The sequence below is a fragment of the Pyxicephalus adspersus genome, chromosome 4, assembly GCF_032062135.1.
Source record: "Pyxicephalus adspersus chromosome 4, UCB_Pads_2.0, whole genome shotgun sequence".
Classification (NCBI taxonomy): Eukaryota; Metazoa; Chordata; class Amphibia; order Anura; family Pyxicephalidae; genus Pyxicephalus; species Pyxicephalus adspersus.
Genome location: NC_092861.1, coordinates 53,950,869 through 53,972,632, shown reverse-complemented (window position 1 = coordinate 53,972,632; position 21,764 = coordinate 53,950,869). Strand labels below are relative to the sequence as shown.

The following is a 21,764-nucleotide window of genomic DNA, read 5'->3' as shown; positions in this document are numbered from 1 at the left end:
GGGTATTAGGGGTTGTATTATTAAAGGGGAAATAGACCAGGGGTGTAACAACAAAGAGTTGTTCCCACACTTCCAACACTCTTCTGAATAGTGAGGGTGGGTAGACAATTCAGCATGAAGCAAGCAGCAAGAATTATGCCATCAAAGAAAGGTTGAGACAGCAGATACTCCTGAACTAGCTGGTATAGCACAGTAAATGCAATGAGCTGAAAAAGGAGATTGAAGAGAGGCAGAGGCTGTGCCCCTGATTCATCAAGCAAAATCGGATTATCGGTCGCTGTAGGTCAGGATAGGGGTAAGCAGCACAAGCCAGTTGGCCTACAGAGGAAAAACTATATATCTGGCTCTAAATAAGTTTGTCCTTGGTGGTCTATGAAAAAGAAGCACAAAAGTAGATCATTGTCAGAGGTATAAAGAGTAAGTTTACTATAAACAAATCGTTAACAAAGTATGAAGAGGTAGAACATATTGGTGTATAGGGAACATTTCTTGGCTGTTATGAGTAGAAAGCAAACCATGCAAGTCTTCAGGCAATGTTCAGTGTGTGTTATGGAGATTGTTTGATAAAGTAGGTTGGGCCAGTAACATTGTTTAAAAAACACTTGAAAAGTAGACTAGTAGGGAAGAGGGTTAACACGATTTTAGGCAATCCAATAACTTTTACCCTTTTTTGTATGCATACACAACTGTTATTTATAATACAAAATTTTAAAGAGTTTATATAGAAGGTTTTAAAGCTGAACTTTGCATTTTTTTTATTTGCAGATGCGCAGGAGGTACATCTTCACAAACCAACCAAACAAGATGGCTGAAGTTGAAATGTCATTAGCCAACTATATCATATGCTGGTTATCTATATCATTTGGGTACTTAGATATCTAGTTATATCCAAAAGAATTTTTAGTACAGTAAAGTCCAACTGCACTCACACTTCCAAAGAATCAATCACTGGCCCATAAACCAGGTAATCTCTCCATACCTTTGCTTCTGTACATTGTATTCACCAATCCAATTGCTTTTAGAATTTGATTATGAATCATTGTTTTTAAGGGAAAACATACCTTATTGATCCCCAAAGGCAGTTGGATATCCTCTAAATCAACATAAAGGACTCCTATTTATAAAAAAGAAAATCAGACATAGGAATCTTCAAGATCCATGTGTTTCAACGGCAGCAACGGATTCCCATGAGGGAATGTTTGAGGGAAAGTCAAATTCCCAGTTTTATAAATGCCTAATGTATAACTTCTTACAAATGTTGTCCGGTATATATTGTGCATTTTAAAAAACACATTCAACTTTTTACAGTAATTGTTTTATTACAACACAAAACATTTAAAGGTAAGGATTATAGTAAGAAGCATTTTTGACATAAGGCTAAATTCCTTACCAGTATTCCCTTAGTTTCCTTCTTTTCTAATATAGTTAATACAGAAATAGGATACACATCAAACTTACATTTACTGTACATCAGTATCTTGGTTTCGTTACCCACATAGCACATGTGTTATTCATAGCTCCACTGGTGAACAAGTCTGGTAAAATTTGATAAGAGATGACAACAGCAAGATACTGGCACCTGAGTTCCCAGACACTACCAAACTCTAGCTCTATTTTAGGGCTGTGTGTCTCTCTCTCTCTCACTGATAGATATTTAGTTTATTTTCCATATGCTGTAATAAAGCTGGAAGAGTGTGACTTGATTGCTTGGCTTTGTAGGAGCTAAGTTGGAGGATTTTTGCAGAGCTCTTGACCCCAGAAGCTGTGAGAGATATAAAAGCCTCATAGATCATTGAATGCATCATTCAAAAAAAAAAAAAAAAAGAGAGTGTATTTCTATTTTAGAGGGACTCTGTACCTAATACATTTACATGTTATTCAACATCATTTTTGTATCTTGCTTTCTTTAAGAAACACAGACACTTGCTAGTAAGAAAATATTTAATTTGAAGCATGTAGATTTGATGAAAAAGTTGAAAGTATTGGGTATAAAAAAAGAAGAAAGGTATGTAAATTGTTCTGGGTTCCAAATCTTATATTAATGTGCCATAATCTTTACAGTAAATGCAGTCAAACTCTTTCAAGCCAGTGAAGGTGATATACTTTAGTGAAAAAACATCACTAGCCAAATGAAAAGTACACTAATATGCTGTATTTTAACCTCTCTTCTGTTTTTGCTGTGATAACTTTTATTCATCAATTTTTATGGTTTTCAATTCCTGGCCAGAAGGTGGATGGAAACTGCCATTCAGAATTCAAATTTGCAATATTTAGAATGGAGCTGTCACTTTCCTGGATATTTGGAATATCACAGTCCTTATTCCAGTTTTGATCTAAATCTTCAAAGTCCCACTGAAAAAAACAAAAGTGTCATATGATTAATAGGAGATTTTAAGGATTGTAATTTATTTTTTCTGAGACAATAATATTTGACGTTACTGATCCTCAATTCAAGAATTACATGAATACTATATGATATATCCTGTATATATTCATCACAATTAAGAAAACAAAATGTTTTCCAAACGTTATATATCCCATAAGCGAATTTCTAAAAAATGTGTCTTATATTAGATAAAATAAATGTGCATATAGACAAAATTCTGAAATAAAAGCTATCTGGATATTAATTTTCTGTTAAAGTTAGAGGGTAGGTTTTCATCAAGAAGGAAGCGAAGTTGGTTAATATATAGATTTCTTTTGCGAGATAGAGCCACTAGACACAAAAGTTCCTTCCGCTGCCAATCTAGAGACAAAACCTGCATATGTAATCAGAAGTATGGCTGCTCCAATGTATATGTGTAATTACATATCATACAACAGCATACATACATACATATATATATCCAATGTTCCCATGTTGAAATTCATAAACTAAGATGGCAAAAGTAGGTAAAAATTCTAATCAACATACATTTAATTTCATAATATTTTGACTAAGTCACCAATCCTAAAAAATGTAATATATAGAAAGTTTCCAAAAAGGGTTATTTAGTGAGTCAAGGAGACAAAATGCTCGGCAAATCTTCAAACATTTTCCATCAAGTATTTCTCCAGGGGTAAACATAACCGGACTCTCAGCTTGACTTCACTTTCCCGAGAGGATTTTCTCTGGGGTTTTCAATAAGATGCATTCTCTTCCGAGCATGCAAACCTTTGGACCATGGAAATTGATGGTTTCAGTGAATCAGTAGCATGAAATAATTGTGACGGGTGGCTGGTCTGTGGCTTGGTTTTCCATTGCACACATGTATTCATGAAGCAGAATACAGACTTACACTCTTTGTTGGCACAAAAACTAAAAATAGGCTGAAATATGATAATCGTATACCTTGCAATAAAATATCAGCATTTCAAAAGACAGACTGGCTGCCCTTGGGAAGCACTGGAGCCAGATGAAACATCTAGTCCAAATGTTGGCTATTTCTTTTCATTTACAATCTTTGTATTACATGACTTATGTTCTATGTGCCTTTGTCTTTATACTGTACTTCTTTTATAGGGACTTTGTCATTCTCCCATATGTTGATCTTTTCCAGGTTGTAAATAATGTTTTATAATGGTTTTAGCAGTTATCTTTATTATATTAGATATTATAGCAATTGTACAATTGCAAAAGAACAAAAAAAGTTTTGGCTTTAGATACACTTAAAGGTCTAACATAACTCAAGTGAACAGATATTTATGAGTTTAGATTACAGTGGGGAAAGGTTATGATCCCTGCCAGGATTTTATTGCCATCTATTTTCTTGTTGAGAATATTTAATCTTGCTTCCGGTCCTGGTAACTGCAAACGAAGTAAGATTTCTCAACAGGGTCAGAGGTGGCAGTTGAAATCTGATAGTGTGTCCTGCCATTTCCATCTCAGTGGTCACAGGAACTGAGTAAAGATCTCAGAAACTGAAAGTACTGTACTAAAAATATATAATATATCACAGTTTACCATTATTGGTACATCATTATGTGAAAATATTTCAACACCCTATACCAGCCTTGAACTGGTTTTCAAACCGTAAGGGCTTATTTATACAAACGGTTACCATGCATCATGATTGCCTCTTGCCAAGAGCCTAATTTCAACCACTAGGTTACAGGGAATTCAAATTGATTTCTGGACTTTAGCTAACGCATGAAAAATGCTAGAGGTGCAATTTCCAAGCATTGTGGTTGCCCTGCTAAGGAACTTGAGGTGCATTGGAAGCAAAAACAAGTCAACTGTTTGTACTTCTTCCTCATAAATGCTTTCAAATCACATTCTTTACTTTAAAAGCAGGTGCCTAGAAAGTGTTCATATTTTGGTTTATGGAAGCATCCACACCATCTGTTTTATTCCTGCAAAGAATTGGTTTCAATGATAGGAGAGCTTGGAGCTACTTCATCTTTCCTAAACAGTGAAATGCTAGTAAACCGCTTGTTTAACTATCAGTCTGAACTGGCCATAACTGTAGGATTGATATGATGTTTTGTGTATTATATTATGTTTAGAAAAAAAACATCCATAAAACATTTAAATGTTTTTAGACTATTGAAAATACATGATACTTAACATTCTATCAAGATAATCTTATTTCTGTTGTTAGACTAATGTGCTTATAAACTGTCATTTGTCTTTGAAGATATATCACAAGATTTTGTATCAAGACAACATAATGTTTTGTATCTTTTCACATAAGAACACAAATAGCCCTTTAGATGCCTCATTCCTAAAATAAACTCAGTAGTAGAAATCATATCCTTCACTTACATGGATATCCTTTTTGCAATTTTTGTCCAAAATGTAGGGATGAAATCCAAAGTACAGATTTGACTTCTGATTATTTGCTCTAGGTTATATTACATTTTGTATTAAAGTGAGCCTGTCCATTGCCCATTCAATGGGCCTGATTTAAGAAAGCTCCCAAAGACTGGAAAAACAAGACTACCATGGGAAAACCTGGGTGATCCAGCATACCTGGAAGAGAATTCCTCAAAATCATTTGATGATAATTGACAAATGTTTTTAATCCTGGACTAAAATCGACTACACCCAGGCTGTTCAATGATGATCTATATTCTTCAGTCTTGGAGAGGTTTAAAAAATCAGACCCAATAACTCATTTACTGTATAACCCCCACTTGGCTGCTGATACTTAGCTCTTCAGCACTCACCAACCATTCTTTTCAGAGTACCAGATACCCATGGAACACAGCACTCCTCAGAACTCTGTCACTTTCCTCCCATAATTCAGTACTCTTTGACCAATCACCTAAGCACTTTGACATGGAGGCAGGAATTTTAACGGAGTGTTCACTTCAACCCTTAGTAGGGTTGGTAAGAGTACACTCATATACTAGGCAAGTATCAGCCGCAAAGGGTTCCTACTATCCCATAAACATGTTACATGTTTTCAATGGAAAAGTCAAAGTTCACTTTAAAATAACAAATGATTATGAATATTACTGAGCTTTGTCTTGTAGGTTTTATAGCAAGTTCTCTCTAAGTCTCATACTCTAAACTGATTGGAAACCAAAACTCTGAGTGGGTTGAACCTTTGCAGAAAGCACTAATCAACACAAAGAGTAAGGATCCTTCTCCGATATTGAAATCAATGTTATACAATAACACACTACTTGCAATGAATGCTGCTTTACATTAGATAGATTTTTTGGCTGTTAAAGACATGAATGAGTGTTATTGTGCCCTAAAGGTATAAAGGTGGCCTTAGATTTTGCACATGTCAGCACCCGGAAAATATTTGGCTGGTTTCAAATAAACATTTAGGCGGGCAATAATGAATATATCTAAATCGTTCCATGACACTACATAAGGCAACACACTATAAATACTAAATAAAGGAAGTTTCTTCCACCACACTGCAATTCCTACAAAATACAACATTTTCCCTTATACAACATGCATATTTTAGCTTTGGAAAATGCACAACACATCAGCTGTGAATAAACACTCACAAAAGATCAGATTTATTAAAGCTCTCCAAGGCTGGAGAGGATACACTTGCATCAGTCATGCAGGGTGATCCAGCAAACCTGGAATGGATTTATTCAGAGTAATTTGCTACTTGATAGCAAATGTTTTGAATCCTGCACTAGATCCATTCCAGGTTTGCTGGATCACCCAGCTTTACTGATAAAAGTGTATCCTCTCCAGCCTTAGGGAGCTTTAATAAATCAGGCCCAATGGCTATGTTGTTCATTTTTTAATGTATGTGCGCCCTCTAGTGGAACTACAAGAAATCAAATAGGAAAGTGTCTAGTTAATGTTTATGTATATTATGTAAACCTTGAACATGACTCATTAGCTATTTTTGAACTTTAAAATGCAAATCAATGTAAACATTGTGCTAATGCTATATAATAACACTCGTTCCAGATTTCCTATTTTTTGATTAGCAAATTGCATAACCTTAGGCTATCTTGTGTAAATAATGCAATTGTACAGGACTGGAGAAAAGGTTATCCTGTAATGAGGAAGGCTTGCTTTAAGGTTAATAAAGTAAACTTTACTCAACACTGTGTAGTCCACACTAAAATACCAATATAATAAGATGATTATTATCTCAACATCTGAGTTCTTCTCTGTGTAGCCTTTCTTTGTAGCCACAAAAAAAAACAAAAAAAAAAAAAGAGAAAAACATCCCGACTAGGTCTGTGTCTGATAATGATGATAATTCCTATGGATGACCTATTCTCCTCTGGATGGCTGGGGGCCAACATGAATACATACCATCCATGGGAATGAATAGTACGGCTCTGTGCATGTACACCAGGTACACCAAATATGGGGGGTGCAGATTAGACAAGGGCAATTTTAGACAAAATGGGGCTATTGTCCAATATGAAGTAGGGGCCCCAAAAAAACAGCATTACAGCTCTCTTCACCCCTGCATTTCTGTTAGGGCCCTGGAGAAGTGTGGTCCCTACCCTAAAATTAACCCATTAGGCGGATAAAATATTTTCTGCAAACAGCCCAAAATATAAAGTATATTTGTTATTTAAATATATGTAATAAATTATTTCCAAAGGGACACCTTCTTCCAAACACTTAGCCAACAAATGGCAAAAACTGCCCCCTGCATACTTCCGATATGTTTACTTCTACTACTTTCCTTCCAGATCGAAGCCTGAATGTCATAGGTCTTGCACAATTTCATGGAGTCTTCATCATAAAGGTTTAAAGTGGCCTGCTCTATGGGGATGGGGGAGAACGCTCGAGCGACCCCCCGCTGCACTCTCTGCCCTTTACTTGTATTGCAGTGATTCGTGGACTCGCCAGGACAGATCCATGAACGATGTCGGACAAGCGCTGTACTTTTGTCAGATTCTCATCGGATACCAGCCCTGAATGGATAATCGGACGAGACTCATCTGATTTGTGTACGTAGCAAAAAAATTTAGAGGCTGTACTGAAAGCTAACACCATTATTATTATTAAACAGGATTTATATAGCGCCAACATATTACGCAGCGCTGTACATATTTACACTGCAGTAGGACAGATACGGTCAACATTATGAAGAGCAATACAATTGACAATTGGCCACCAATGTGGTTATCAATCTCCTCTGAACACCAGTGTAACCAATCTCTGTTGACTACAATCTAATTGTTATTCTCCACATTAGCAATCTCTTTTAATTACCAATGTATTTATTATTCCTGGTTGACCAGCAAAGTAATTGGTAAACTCTGCTAATCACTGTTAAATCATGTAATTAATTTCTGTTTGCCACCATTGTAATTCCAAAGCTCTGATGACCACCAATGTTATTCTTATTTCTGCTGATCACCAACATAATTTTTATACTTTGCTAGTCACCAAGGTAGTTATAAATTTTTGGCTGATCACCAATAAAAGTTTTTAATAACACTGATCTCTCTGCTCCTCACCCCCAATGTAAATATTAAATCATTAAGTTTATGAAATGATCTATTCTAGCAAAAAATCCTAAAATTTCATCAGATGTATATTTACTCAAACAAAGCAAACAGAGCATATTCACAAAACAACTTATTATCAGCCAAATTCACGTATACTATATGACTGTTAAAGTTATATGTGGAGATATTTATATGTCAGAAGAAGAGAAAATATGTAAGTTTTCCTCGAGTCGAAATATTGTGCTATAACAGAATGACATATGTGTAGCTAATCCCTGGAAACTTCCTATAATGTACAGAGAAAGGAGACCACTTACCTCTAGATCAGTTGTGTTAGAGGACCTGTCAGAAGAGCTGGAAGAGGGGTGTGCGATACGAGAAGGAGGATTTATCGGCAGGTTAAAGTAACAGAGTGGGTCCTTATTATAAATGGCCCCAGGGTTGGTCTGGCCATCTCCTGGTAACCTCACTGCTCCGACCCCATCCTAAATATTAAAAAATGTTTAAGTTAAATGTTCGTGAACAGAGAAATCAAACTGTCCAGAGACTAAGTGTGTCATAGTAAGTTGTATATTTACTGTATATAATTCCAGTATAATCAAATAATTTTTTTACCTGAAAATGAGAGCAAGAAAAAAAACTCTGTTTATACTTATGTCACATGAGTGGATAATGCTGTCCTCGTGTAAAAGGTGTAGCAAACTCTTTCTGTGCAGTTAAATATTAAAGAGTTTGTTACACACTTTATTTGAGGACACAGCACCATCTGCTGGTGGCCAACAACTTTACACAAGATCATTTCAAAGCAAGTGACCTATCAAACAACTCACAAGTACAAAATATTTTAACCTTTAAAAACAAAAAAGGATACAGACTGAGCCAATGTAATATTTCCCTTTAAAAAAGTTTTAAAAATAATCCACATTAAATGTATTTTATTGGAATTTCTTTTGATTACTGTTTTGAAAGTTACAAGTAACATTTTCTGCCCCTAGGTTTCTACACAATTCAATGTATTTTTTCAAATTTATTTACAGATAAAAACAAGTACCTTGGTAGTATTCTGGTTTATATTTGGTTTTTTTTGGACTTCTTTAGGTAGGAGCTCTTAATGAATGAATGAAGAAGGGCCAAAGAGTTCCATAGAGGATGAAGGAAAAAGTCTACTTGGGGGTTAGTGTAAAAGGACATGCCATGTATACAGAGTACTGTATGAGTGCTACTTTGTTATATATAGCAATGTCTGAGAGGTTGAGGCCTTCCGTTATCGGTTGGTTGATGCAAGACAATTGACCATTGTAAGTTTATCTCCCCCGGTAAAGGTGTGAAAAGAAAATCTATATGTTTCAAGCCTTGGGGGAACAAATAGATAGGGATAGTTTGCAATTAAAAAAGTCCAGGGAATTCAATAAATTTAATGAGGGCTACTATTCCCATATATGAAAGTGTAAAGGAGGACCAAGATTTAAAGCCCCATTTCATTGAACATAGAGTGATCCTTTTTAATTTAAAGAATGTCTGCATAGTTTTTGCTAGGGCATACTAAGTTTATAACATACCTCTTGAACCTGCTCAATGCTGAGCTTCACATAACGTCCCAGAAATGTACCTTTGCTAGTACTTCTATTAGGAAGCATATTTAATGGAGTCCAATACAAGTCCTGTGAATGAAAAACATAAAAACAATGTAAATGATGAGAATTATAATAAGGCATATAGGCTTTGTTTTATTAGTAAGTAGGCAACATGAGAATGCATATGAGCCTGTGCAGAGCTTAGATGTCATCTCCCTATTTTGAATATTGGGGGGACTAATTAACTGTATTAGACTTTCCCAACTAATAGAATTTATAGTCATTGAACAATGGTAGTGCAAATACAATCATCTAAGTATTGTAAACAGTTATTTCTGAAAAAGGTTATCCCACTACATAAAAAATTAAAAACAGGAAATAATATTAGATATATCATATAACAGACATATAGGTTTTGGATGATAATCATGTGGATCAATACATGACAGTGTCTCCACCATGTCTCTTAGTTATCAAATATAGAACTGTACTGATAAATACCATATCTGTATACAGTATGGGTGGCAGTGAACAGATCCTGACATTAAAATTTAATAAAATGTTTAAGTCAAATACTACACAGCTTGTAAAGAATCTCTTTATTTTTACATAACTCATGTGATACTGACACTACACATGAATATTGGACTTTTTGGGGACTTCAAAATATTACTTTTTTAAAAAATACCTCACATCAAAAAAAAATTCACTTATACACTATAAGTAATAATTGTACAAACCTCTTTGTCTGTATTTCTGAGACCATCCTGTTTAATTTTTTCTATGTGTGCTAGAAGCTCACAGTTTTCTGCATCAAGTGTGGAATCAATCAGAAGACCCATTTGCTGTAACTTCTTATTTTTCATTATACAGGAAAGGAATATCAGCTGCAAGTATCAGACTGTTAAGGAAAGTAAAGTAATATTATCTGAAAAGACCAAAGGGGAAAGAAAATAGATTCAGGATTTTCATAGGTCTTTTGAATATGTATCTTAATAATGATTCTTGCTTTCTGTGTAATATGCTGAAGACAGGATTGTGGTACGGGTAAAATATATATAAAAATATATAATCTCAAGAAAAGAAAGCATCATTAACCTTGATAAGAACTTTATACAAATTGGTATTTAAACTGGACTTCCTGTGATGACTTCTGAATTCAATAGGAGAACTCATATGGACAAAAGTAGAGTTGTTGGTTAAGTTGGATTTTAAAGAGGGACATAACATTTCCCACCTTTGTTTAGAAAAAGGTATAAGTCATAAAATTGTGGCCATGCAAATTACTTCAAATAAAAAGTCTTTTGTATAGAGGGGGTGGGTCAACTTAGATATTCCCAGCAACTTTACTATAATAAAAGTGGACTAACAGACTAAGACAGTTGGCCGGCAGAAGGGAGAAAGAAATGAGAAGATGGTAGCTAGGAATTTTGTCTGTTTTATATTGATAAGGCTGCATTTGTACAATTGTTTTATGATACTGTTTTTATCAGTTTTTATCCATTTATGACTGTGCACAATATAATTATTGTATCCCCAAGTGTGTGTTTACACCTTGGTGATGGATCACCTAAAACCCACAAAATTATTTTATAATTCATATAATTTATATGTGTAAATTATTCTTGATTCTAATAATTTTCTTACAATTACATGAATGCATTATCAATACCTTTCCTATTTGTTACATTCCATTTTTTTTTTTCAACAATCCATTACTTGACTAGTTTGATCAGTTTAATAGTACGTAGAGACAATCCATATTTGTCACTGGGCATACTTGTTCTTGATTGTCATACCCCATATGATCTTAAAACATAATCCTGAAATTTAATTGTGTTCATGGTCTGGGTTTATTTGAAGACAATTATTTGATAAAGGATACAGCAATATCCAGGGCAGCGGTGCCTAATGAGATAAGAAACCAAGGAATTGCTCTTACAAAGTACTCCGGATGCCGGTCATGTGACACGATGGCAGCAGCATACAGAATGCTTGCCAAAGCAGAGAAGAAGACAGCCCAGACTTGGATTACTGAGAACACCATTCCTTTACACTGTGGATAATAAAATTGTTACAAAGGAGGGACAAAAGCGCAATGAACTCTTTAAAGTAAAAAACACATTTTTACTGTTTTCTATGTTATTTTTAGGAAGTTTCACTTCATCCGATTAAAAAAAACTTTTCCGATTAAAAAAAAATGCCCCCTCTCAAAAAGAAGGTAATTTCTACCTTAAAAAGTAAAAATGTTATTGATAGGTCCACTTTAAAAGCTGATCATTCTATATGAAAAAAAAAAAATCTGTAGCTTTTCAATAATAGGAAGTTTAAAAAATTTCAGGAAGGGAAACAAGAAACTTTTAATTTACATAATCTGTTCTTACTACTTTTGTGATGACAGGTACTCGGACTGTCCAGGACACAAGGACCGCAATGATCCCCAGAGTAAATCCAACAACATCTATACGCTCCTGCAAGAAGAAGAAAATGGATCAATAGTTCTATTTGTTCTATGCAAGTAGAGAACAGAAAAAAATTTGCCATTTTAGGGACATGGGATTCAAGATTACATCGGTATTCAAAGACTAATACTGGCATCACTGTTTTGCTATGGATTAAAGGAAAAAGAGATTCTTTCCAGAATACAGCTCCTCTACCCAATATATCAAGTTTTGGATTGTAGTTTCATCACTTGGAACCAAGACTTCTCAAAGTCAGAATATAGCACCAGAAGACCATGTGCCCACTGAACTCCAGGCACAAGAAAAATTCCATCTTTTTTATATATATATATTATATATATATATATATATATATATATATATATATATAGATATTTTTTTTTTAATATATATATATATATTTTTTTTTTTTAATATATCATAGGGCTCTATTTATAAATTATTTCCCAGTCAATTAGTCTGAAATTCGCTGATAGATGGTCGAATCTCTCTACAACTAATTTCAGTTCCTATTTAAATAATGACTGTTCTGCCACCTAGTGGGCAATCTCAAAAGTGCAGAGTGGTCACACTAGGGAAAGCTAACTGTATAAATAGATATTATGAACAAATCTAGAGCGAACTGACCGGGGAAAAATTTATAAATTGATCCCACACAGATACAAGTAACTTGTAGGAACCTAAAATCACAACCTGCATTTTATGCATGTTTAGTAAAGTAGAATTCCAGCCAAATTTTTTCAATTAATAAACTATGGTTATGGAAGATAAGCTAGGTTATAACAATCTAGTGAAGCCTATACAATGCCCCCTGGATGTTTAAAATGCTGGCTGTTTAAGCAAGCGATGGCAAATTTAAAATTTTACAGTGGTCACCTAACAAGAGCAGAGTGGAATCTTTGGCCGTAAAAAAAGGCGATTTTCCTCTCGCTTTTAGAGAGACTTACATTCAATCTGTGGGGAAGAAAGTGAAGATTCATTCCCCGTTGAGTTAGGGTACAAAATCTGACATATAATTACTGCTCATGCATTTCTATTTTTAATTCCCAGCACAAATGGTGTTGGCTGGAGCTGAGCTTTATTATTTCCCCTATGGTTGTGTAAACATTTAAGATAATTGGAATATAGAATTCAAACACAAGAAACATGAAAGGAGACTTTGCTTGTGGCTGCCAGCTTGTAGTACTGAATTTATTGATTGTTTCTCCTGCAGGGGTTTTATCCTTATGATATATTGTATTCCATTGTTTTCTGGGTGGTCTCTATACCTTCTCCTTGGACCTGATGTAGCCAGCTCCAATTGTACTATCCTATGCCATATACACTGTGCGCTCACTGCTGCAGAGACAGGTAGGGTATTGACTCCATGATCTCTGTACAACAATGCACTTTATATAATAGTATATAAGTATAAATTCTTATTAGATCATTCTGTATATGACAGGTTTGTAAAACGTATTTATCACTGGCTTTTCTTTCTAGATCATAATATTCACCAGCTGCAGTAAAACTGGAAGGCATACTATAAATCCAATGGCAAAACTAAATTTGACAACTGATTAGACTTTTGTGTAAATAGGTGTGTGTTATTTCCCCAGGAAGAAAGAATCATTGCTGGACTCCCATGCCTGCAGTGCTGCCCTTTAAGGTGGTAATACAGGTTCTGCGTCTCTGTAAAGTCACACAATAAATGCAGACGTAAGCTAGGTAGAGATATTAACATTGAACTCTACTCTTAACCATACAGAAAAATCACAGGTATGCAAGCTGCCTCAGGCAAAGGCAAAACATATATTTTAAATACATTAATACAGGTAAAAATGGTCAGGTTGTTTTTCTCTTTTCTAGTAAAATAAATATGTCTGTTTTAAGAAACTGCTTGCTGGATTCGCAGCAGCATTAGGAGTGTGCAATACAGCACTGGTATTACCACATTTTGAGCCATGATCACACCAATAGTTATAAATGGTGATGTCTCCTCTGCAGCATTGTAGCTCAATTAAACACTTTTATTTTAATTTTTTCATTTGGCAACTTTTTCCGGCAAGGTTGTAATACCAGATAGTCGGACCATGGTTCTGAAATGCAATGCAACAGCCTGGCTGTACAGCAGTAGGACACAGCTCCAATCGACAAAGGAGCACCAGGAACAAGGGGACTGTTAATGTGAGAATTGTGCAGAGATCCCTATTCAGAAGGTGTCAATAGATGAAGTATTTATAAAGCAACATGCCCATCATGTATAGTGGTCCATAGAATTACTGTTCTACATATCATTACTGTTCTTCTAAGACTGTCTGCTATAAAGTGATGCTTTATTTACAGTCTAATGGCAAAATGTTTATATGGCTGTATATATATAATAATGGCCAACAGATGACACTTTATACTAGCTTTGCATCCCAGCCATGGGTGACAGCCCCAGCCCCACTGATGATTGGGAACTAGTAATAGTGCCTGCTGATTATGTGACCACTGTGCAGCTATGACATATTATTGACAGGGAAGCTGGAGGCCTCTAGGACAAAAAAAAAGGTCAAAACTACATCCTTCAGTCTTAATACTATAACCGTCACATACAATTACAGTAACATAAAAAATATAAATAATAATTTTAAAAGATAAAAACAAAAGTTTAACACAGTGTATAAAATAAAAAGACTTATATGTTCCTAACAAAAAATATGTATGCAGATGAGTAATAGAGTTGTGTTCAAGTTAACCAACACATGATGACATTGCTAAATTTGGCTGGCCTTATAGGCATCAATTATTTGTGGATCACAAGGAGCAGAAATCATGTTTGAATGACCAAGGTTACCAAATAGTGTTGGCCTTGGTACATCATTGTGCTGCTACACCAACATTAATGAAAAATGAAATATCAAGGGAGTACAGGTAGAAAGAATGAAAGTCCTCTTCATTAAATACTGCTGACAGCTGCTACAGATAATAAGTAAATGGTATGTCTCAGAGATGAAGAGAGGCCTGTTTTGGATTGTGATTAAATGATTCCTGCAGGCATTTCTTCAGCAAATAAGACCTATGAATAACGCATTTCTGCAAAAAGATTAGTTTAATCTCTTCCCTGTTTTCACAGTGGTGAAACTCAACAGTGTGTGATTCACATATTTTCTAAGTAAATGTAATAATATCCAGAAAAGATCCTTAGCAGAAATAAAATACACTGACTTCAAGCCTTTGATATTTTCCTATACATGGTTTTAGTAAAATGAATTCCAAGAGCTGGAAACCTGATCCAAACAAATACTCCATAACTGATCTCATTAGTCACAACACGCACCAACCATATATACCTTCAAACAATTTATTAAAATACCTTAACTAGGGTAAAGTGTCATGTGTTCACTTAGATTTAAATTGTCACTCTTCGGGCCTCTGCTACCACCCCAAATCATATCTTTTTCTTGCTGACCATGGTTCCTATGCTATACCTTAGTACAGTATGATTCTCTGCTCCATGCGCCTTCATTGGTTCACCAACTGCCTATACATTGTACATATTTTCCCTGTACAGAAGCCAGTCATAGTTACCTGCAAAACGCTCCCAAGCAGCTTTCTCTGAGGGCCATGAGACACTTCAGGAATCAGGGGGCCATTTACATGTAGAGAATGGTATGCCAAACTTATCATGATACAGAATGATAGGGAAGACAGGGCCGGTTTGCGGTATCTTTTTCGTCTGGAAAGCCGATGACCTATAAAATAACAAGAAATTGTATGTCAATGTGTGATTGTATGTCATGTTTTAGCAAACAAAAACATCAGATCTGTCCACAGTGTGTGCCTTTCAACTTTACATTTTAAACAGTATTGAGTTAGTTCCTATGTACTTGCTACTTTATTTGATTTTTTGAAAAAGCATTATTTGTTATTGTAAACTTTTCACCTATCTTGTCACCCTTTCCTACTATAAAACTAAAAAAGTACCGAAATATAAATTAGGTTGCTTGCAATAATATGGTATTCATTAGTTAACAGTAACTGTACAGATCATATATAAGTAGAGTGAAAGTCAGTAACACAATTTTTTAAATATTAGGCTGTAGATGGTGTAACGTACTTGCTCTCACTGGGTACCTGGACTTGCATACTGGAAACAAAGTTAATATAAAGTTTATAACATCTGAAAATGCCAGATAAGCTCCAGTGATGATCTGTTAACAAAACATCAAGATAAAAATACATTAAAACCCAAAGTTAAACATTGAAAAAATGCTTACCTAGAAATGCTAAACATTTCAATTGTCTACATATTTATATGAAGAACAATTTAAACATTGCAGTATAAGGAGTTAGGACAGGTTTTACTTTGTTTTTTTTAATATAGAATGTTATGTTCAGTGCCTTTCCTTCACGTAAAGTAACTCTCATATGATACACAATCTGATATCTGTTTAACAAACAGGAGAAAGGAGACTTGGATTTCCTGAATTGTTTCACATTTGTCTCTATTTCTTAGACTACGTACACACGTGCAATAATTATCGTTGGAAATGAACAACTAACAACTGATCGTCTGATAATTGTTAACAAAAAAAGTGCACACTGACTGGCCAAGGACAACAATGATCAAGGAATGTCGTTGGAAACAGACGACCATCCCAGGGGATCGGATTGGACGGCGATCGTTTGCTATCTATTGTATGTATGGTCGTTCAGTGATTGTGGATTGTTCTGTAATACACTTTCTCCTGTACATGTCACTTCCTGCATGGTTTGAACATTCGTATCTAATGTGTGTACATTATTGGTGGATAATTTTTGAATGAACGTTTCATCATACGTACAGAATTGTGCAGGATATGATCCTTCAAAATAATCTAGAATAATTGTTGATCGGTTGTTAATCGTTCATTTTCTAACAACAATTATTGCATGTGTATACGAGGGGTGCTGAGAAGTTCCTGGCTTTGCCCAGAAAGAAGAGTTTGCCAGAGTTATGAAATAACACATTTATTCAACATATTCCCCCCTGAAACTGATGCATTGGTACAGCATAGTTGCAGCTTTTCTAGACCATTCAAATAAAAGTCCTTTGGTTGGGCTGCAAACCAGCTCTCAGCAGCATTGACTTCAGAAATGTCCTCAAAACGTTGCCCCTTAAGGTGTTTCTTCAAATTCGGAACATAATAGTCCGAAGGGGCCAGGTCAGGTGAGTAGGGGGGACGGTGGACCGATGGAAACCCAAGGGTGTTCAATTTGGCAGCCACAACGTTGGACGTGTGCGCAAGTGCATTGTCCTGCAAAAAAGCATCCCCTTTGTCAACTTTCTACGGCTTTTTGTCCTAATTGCCTCCTTCAGCTGGTCCAGAAGGTTAGCATAATACTGTCCGGTGATTCTAGAACCCTGAGGTAGGTAGTCCACCAACAGAATGCCGTCTTTGTCCCAGAAAACGAACGCCGTGACTTCTTTGGCTGCGGGGACCTGCTGTGGCGTCAATCCTTTGACTGTTCCTTGGTTTCAGGATCATAGATGTGGAGCCAGGTTTCATCCTTCTAGCCAAAAAGTCCTGTGCAGCTTAAAAATGGGCCAAAACAGCTTTGGCTGCTTCAACCTGTTCCTTGTTCTGATCACTGTTTAAACATTTCGGCGCCCACTTAGCTGAAAGCTTGCGCATGTCTAGGATAGTGGTGATAACAAACTCAACACGCTCCCGTGGGATGTCAAGTATCTAGGCTATCTTTTTTGTGGATATTCGCTGGTCCTCAATAATCAGCTCATGGACAGCATCGCAGGTTGCCGGGTCAGTTGAGGTTGGGGGGGCACCCACTGCGGGGCTCATCTTCAACGATGAAATGCCCAGTCTTGAAACAAGATATCCAGGTTTTGACAGTGCTGTAGGAAGGATACTTTTCTCCCAGTGTTTGTGACATCTCAGTGTGAATGTCCTTTGCGGACTTTTCCTGGAGAAACAAAAACTTCATGATGGCCCGTAACTCCAACGACGTGAAACTTGCTTGTGCCTCTGCCATCACAGCTTCTCATTAAAAGAAAAACAGTTTTAGGAATCGCAAAGACCTGATATTTGCACAGTTACATACTAAGATATTAGGCTGCCATATGCCCTCACACTCATTTTTCTATTTCATCTGAAAGGGGGCAAAGCCAGGAACTACTCAGCACCCCACTAGTACATAGCCTTACTTTAGAAGAAAAGGTCTTTAGTACTCATGAGAGATGAGATTTAGCAGTAAAGTTACAGAATATATGGCATCCATGTATTTTGTATAAATAGTGTTAACACTGCTCCTGACAGGGCGGAACACCCAGCTGTCAAAGTGACAGCAAAGCTCTGGTAAAACTTAAAAACCAAATTCTTGCTCTTTTTTTATTTTATGAAAGCTACAGTTGTAATCACTGTTCATAAAAACTATTCTTGCTTGTAGATTGTATATATAATTGTCTTCATTATATCTAGCCCCTATTATTTGTAATTTGTAAACTCCTACAACCTTTTTTTATTATTTTTATCAAATTATCATTGCTTTCTTTAGCACCGTATTAAAAATGCTTTCTTTCTCAAAGTATGATCTTACTACAGTTTTTATGAGGAAAACTTTCCAAATAAAATTTAGACTTTTGGTTGGGTATATATATTTTTTTTCTAATATGGGAACCTTTTTTTGTTAAAATAATGTTTAACCACATTTCAACATTTCACATTTCAACATGTCCCAGATTTAATTTTATTGCCCATGTAAATGGTTACCCTAGGGATGGTGGACAGTGACTTATTTTTGTACCCTTCACCAACCTGAACACTGTATGTACAGATGAACAAGTTCTGATCTGTATTTAGTAAAGCAATAAAAAGAACTTCCCTTCTTCACATTGTGGCATTATTGTATTAAACAGAAATACATTTATATGTGGTAGGTTACACTATTAACAAAATAATAATGTAGAACAAAATCTATAATAAACATATTATAAATGTAAAAGCAATATATGAATTCATGCATATACTTGGATTGTGAGCTGCTTCGACAGAAGGGATCCAATTGTGTTACACATGGAGCCAAAAAAGCTATAAATATTCCAAAATACAGATTCCTCATCCCTGGATTTTGTCTTGCAACGTAAGTAGAAATGCCTAAAAAGAAATGAAATTCAAAGATCAGTTAGTTACAGAGGTTCTTAAAATTGTACATCATCAGACCCCTCAATGTGATCCACTTCATAAGGATTCATTAGCATTAAGTGTTATTTTGCACTACATTTTTCACCCAGCTCCACCAAAACCAAAAAAAAAAAAAACTTTTCAGTTTAATTAACTTTTTTTGCGTTTTCTTTTTTTTTTATGATCTCCAAAAGTGCTAGGACAGCAAAGCAGAAACAATTATTGCAATGTATGAGGCCCATTTAACACAATAAGGCAGGCAATTCGGCCTAGGGAATATATTGAATTTTAACACATTGCCTTTAAGTCAGTGGCCCTGATTTATTAAAGTTCTCCAAGGCTGGAGAGAATACACTTTCATCAATGAAGCTGGGTAATGCAGCAAACCTGGAATGGATTTCCTAAAATTCATTAGCTATTTGTTAACAAATGTTTTCAATCCTGGACCAGATACATTCCAGGTTTGCTGGATCACCCAGGTTCACTGATGAAAGTGTATTCTCTCCAGCCTTGGAGAACTTTAACTAATGAGGGCCATTGCTTCTATCAACAATAGAAGGCAGAGTAAGCACATATGCAGTCATTTCTCCTACACCTGTGTGATGTGGAGCAGCCATATGACAAGTGTTTGCTTAGCATTGTGGCCAAGAATGACTTCACAAAGCACATAATACAGGTTATGTCACACACCTTACTCTTCTCTACTACACAGAGCCACTTCCCCTGGCCATGTTGGATATATTTAGCAGCCACAGAGTTAATTAGTCTCAGCCATAAGGCTGCAGAAATTTAACCCTCGCTTATCATCTGTCTTTATCAAACTGCATGTATTACACATGTAATAATAATATATTATTAAAAAAATCCAAACAAATGTAAAATAGTTAATTTCCTTACTAACAAGCAGTTGGACTCTTACAGGTAGTCAAGCCTACTGCTGGTGCCATTACATTGAGAGTTTCTAAGGCTGATCAAGCATTCATTGTTAACAAAGCAAAATGGAAACATTTTAGGCAAAGAAACATTAATATCAATGAATAAAAAAAAACCATTTGCATTACAAGGAGAATGAAGTAAACCAGAACAAGCAGGACAGAAGCCACAATCCAAACGACACACAGATCTTCTCTTCTGCAAAGCAGGTGGTCAGGTAATCCAAATTCCACAATCCCGTGTCACGATCTTCCTGAACGGTGACATTTCTGACCCCATCCATGTGTGAAAGGTCGCTGTACCTTATGACAGGTCACCTTGGACTTGGCCCATAGAGCATCCTGGCTGCAAGCTTCTCCTAGAGTCAGGAGGATAGGAAAGTGCTATCAGACAATAAGTACAGTGTACATGTATTACATTCTCTTTTGTCTGTGTTCAGGGAGCATTATTTGTGCCTGTTTCCTGCTGTAAAATGCATGTGATGTTTACACTGAATGCTCTGCAGAAATAGACTTGACACACAATCACACCTCAGTGCTTCAGGCTCCAAGCCCTGCCCAGAAACCCTGGTCAAGCAGGAAGTCTATCTTACCTTGTGCTACTTTACCTGAATCCATTTCCCCACCTATCACTCAAAACTGACTTGTACTGAATAATGAATTTATTCCTGTTCTACCAAGCAGCTGGTGTGTTTGATTTTAAAATGCTAAAAGTGCTACAATGAATGATAAATACCATCATTTAAACAGAACCATCTCCTGAAAGAAATTCGTAAACTACCATTGCTTAAAATGAGAGCTGTCTGGCTGTACCTTTGTTCTGGGCTAAAGACAGAAAATACCAGGAAACTAGCATTTGCAAAGCAGTTCAACAATATATCAGCTTGCATTTATTTGTCTGTTGTATTGCTGTTATAGAGGTATGCATTTAAAGCAAACCTGTCTCTGACAAAAACACAGCAGCTGTCGTGACATACACAATACTCAATGAATTAGGGGAACACTGTAATCGCATATCAGACTTCAATGAATGAAATACTTGATGACCAAAATAATTACCTGCTGAGGGCTGAATTTAAAATGACATTGGATATCAAAATACAAAACTGAAAAGACAAAGTGATCCAACTTGTTGTGAAGTTCACACACACTCTGGACACATGAGGCTGGGCATTTCCTGCACCAGGAGAAACTCAGGCCTCCATCATGAGGTCTGATAATGGGTCTAAGGATTGCATTCTGGTACCTGATGGCAGTCAGGGTACCAATAGCTGGCACATGGATCACCAAGGATACCCAAGACCATCACTGACCCTTTGCCAAACTGGTCATGCTGGATGATGTTACAGACAGCCTAATGTTTAATACAAGCACTCCAAACTCCTTCATGTCTGTCACATGTGCTCAGTGTAAACCTGCTGGTATTTGTTAAGAGAAAGGGGTAACAGTAGTGAACCTCCAATTCAGTGTGCTCTGGCAAATGCCACTTAACCTGCACAGTGCTGGGCTCTAAGCACATATCGGGACCACATGTCACCCTCATGGACTCGGTTTGGTCAGAAACATGCAAACATATAGCCTGTGCATCTTGCAAAAAGACAAAGATACTACTGGACCTGTTTCTGGGTTTTTCCTCCTTTACAGCCCTGCTCAGCACTATTTCTGTAAAGGCCCATCTCTAGCATGATCTGATGATGGGAGTCACAGGAAACCTTCTTGTGGCTGCTTGTATACATGTGCCATCCTGGAGGATATTCAGCCTGAGTGGGCTGC

At 36.1% G+C, this 21,764-nt stretch overlaps 1 protein-coding gene across 1 annotated transcript; it reads right to left on the bottom strand.

Moving 5' to 3' along the window:
• Positions 1–1,280: 1,280 nt before the first annotated feature.
• TMEM44 (transmembrane protein 44) lies at positions 1,281–20,500 on the bottom strand. Its single transcript, XM_072408206.1, has 10 exons — positions 20,121–20,500; positions 18,906–19,032; positions 15,999–16,092; positions 15,470–15,633; positions 11,837–11,923; positions 11,338–11,508; positions 10,193–10,339; positions 9,438–9,539; positions 8,196–8,363; positions 1,281–2,352 (listed from the first exon to the last, which is right to left on the bottom strand). The coding sequence occupies exons 1-10, from the start codon at positions 20,273–20,275 to the stop codon at positions 2,197–2,199; spliced, it is 1,371 nt and encodes a 456-aa protein (XP_072264307.1). The 5' UTR covers positions 20,276–20,500; the 3' UTR covers positions 1,281–2,196.
• Positions 20,501–21,764: the final 1,264 nt, after the last annotated feature.

Bases quoted from the DNA above. Each gene is read 5' to 3' on its own strand.
- TMEM44 (XM_072408206.1), bottom strand. From the start codon at position 20,275: ATGGATGGGGTCAGAAATGTCACCGTTCAGGAAGATCGTGACACGGGA. The intron at 11,924-15,469 runs GTAACTATGACT...TTCTTCTTGCAG, and splicing joins TGCTTGGGAGCGTTTTGCAG to GAGCGTATAGATGTTGTTGG. The intron at 9,540-10,192 runs GTTTGTACAATT...TTTCATTCACAG, and splicing joins TCAGAAATACAGACAAAGAG to GACTTGTATTGGACTCCATT.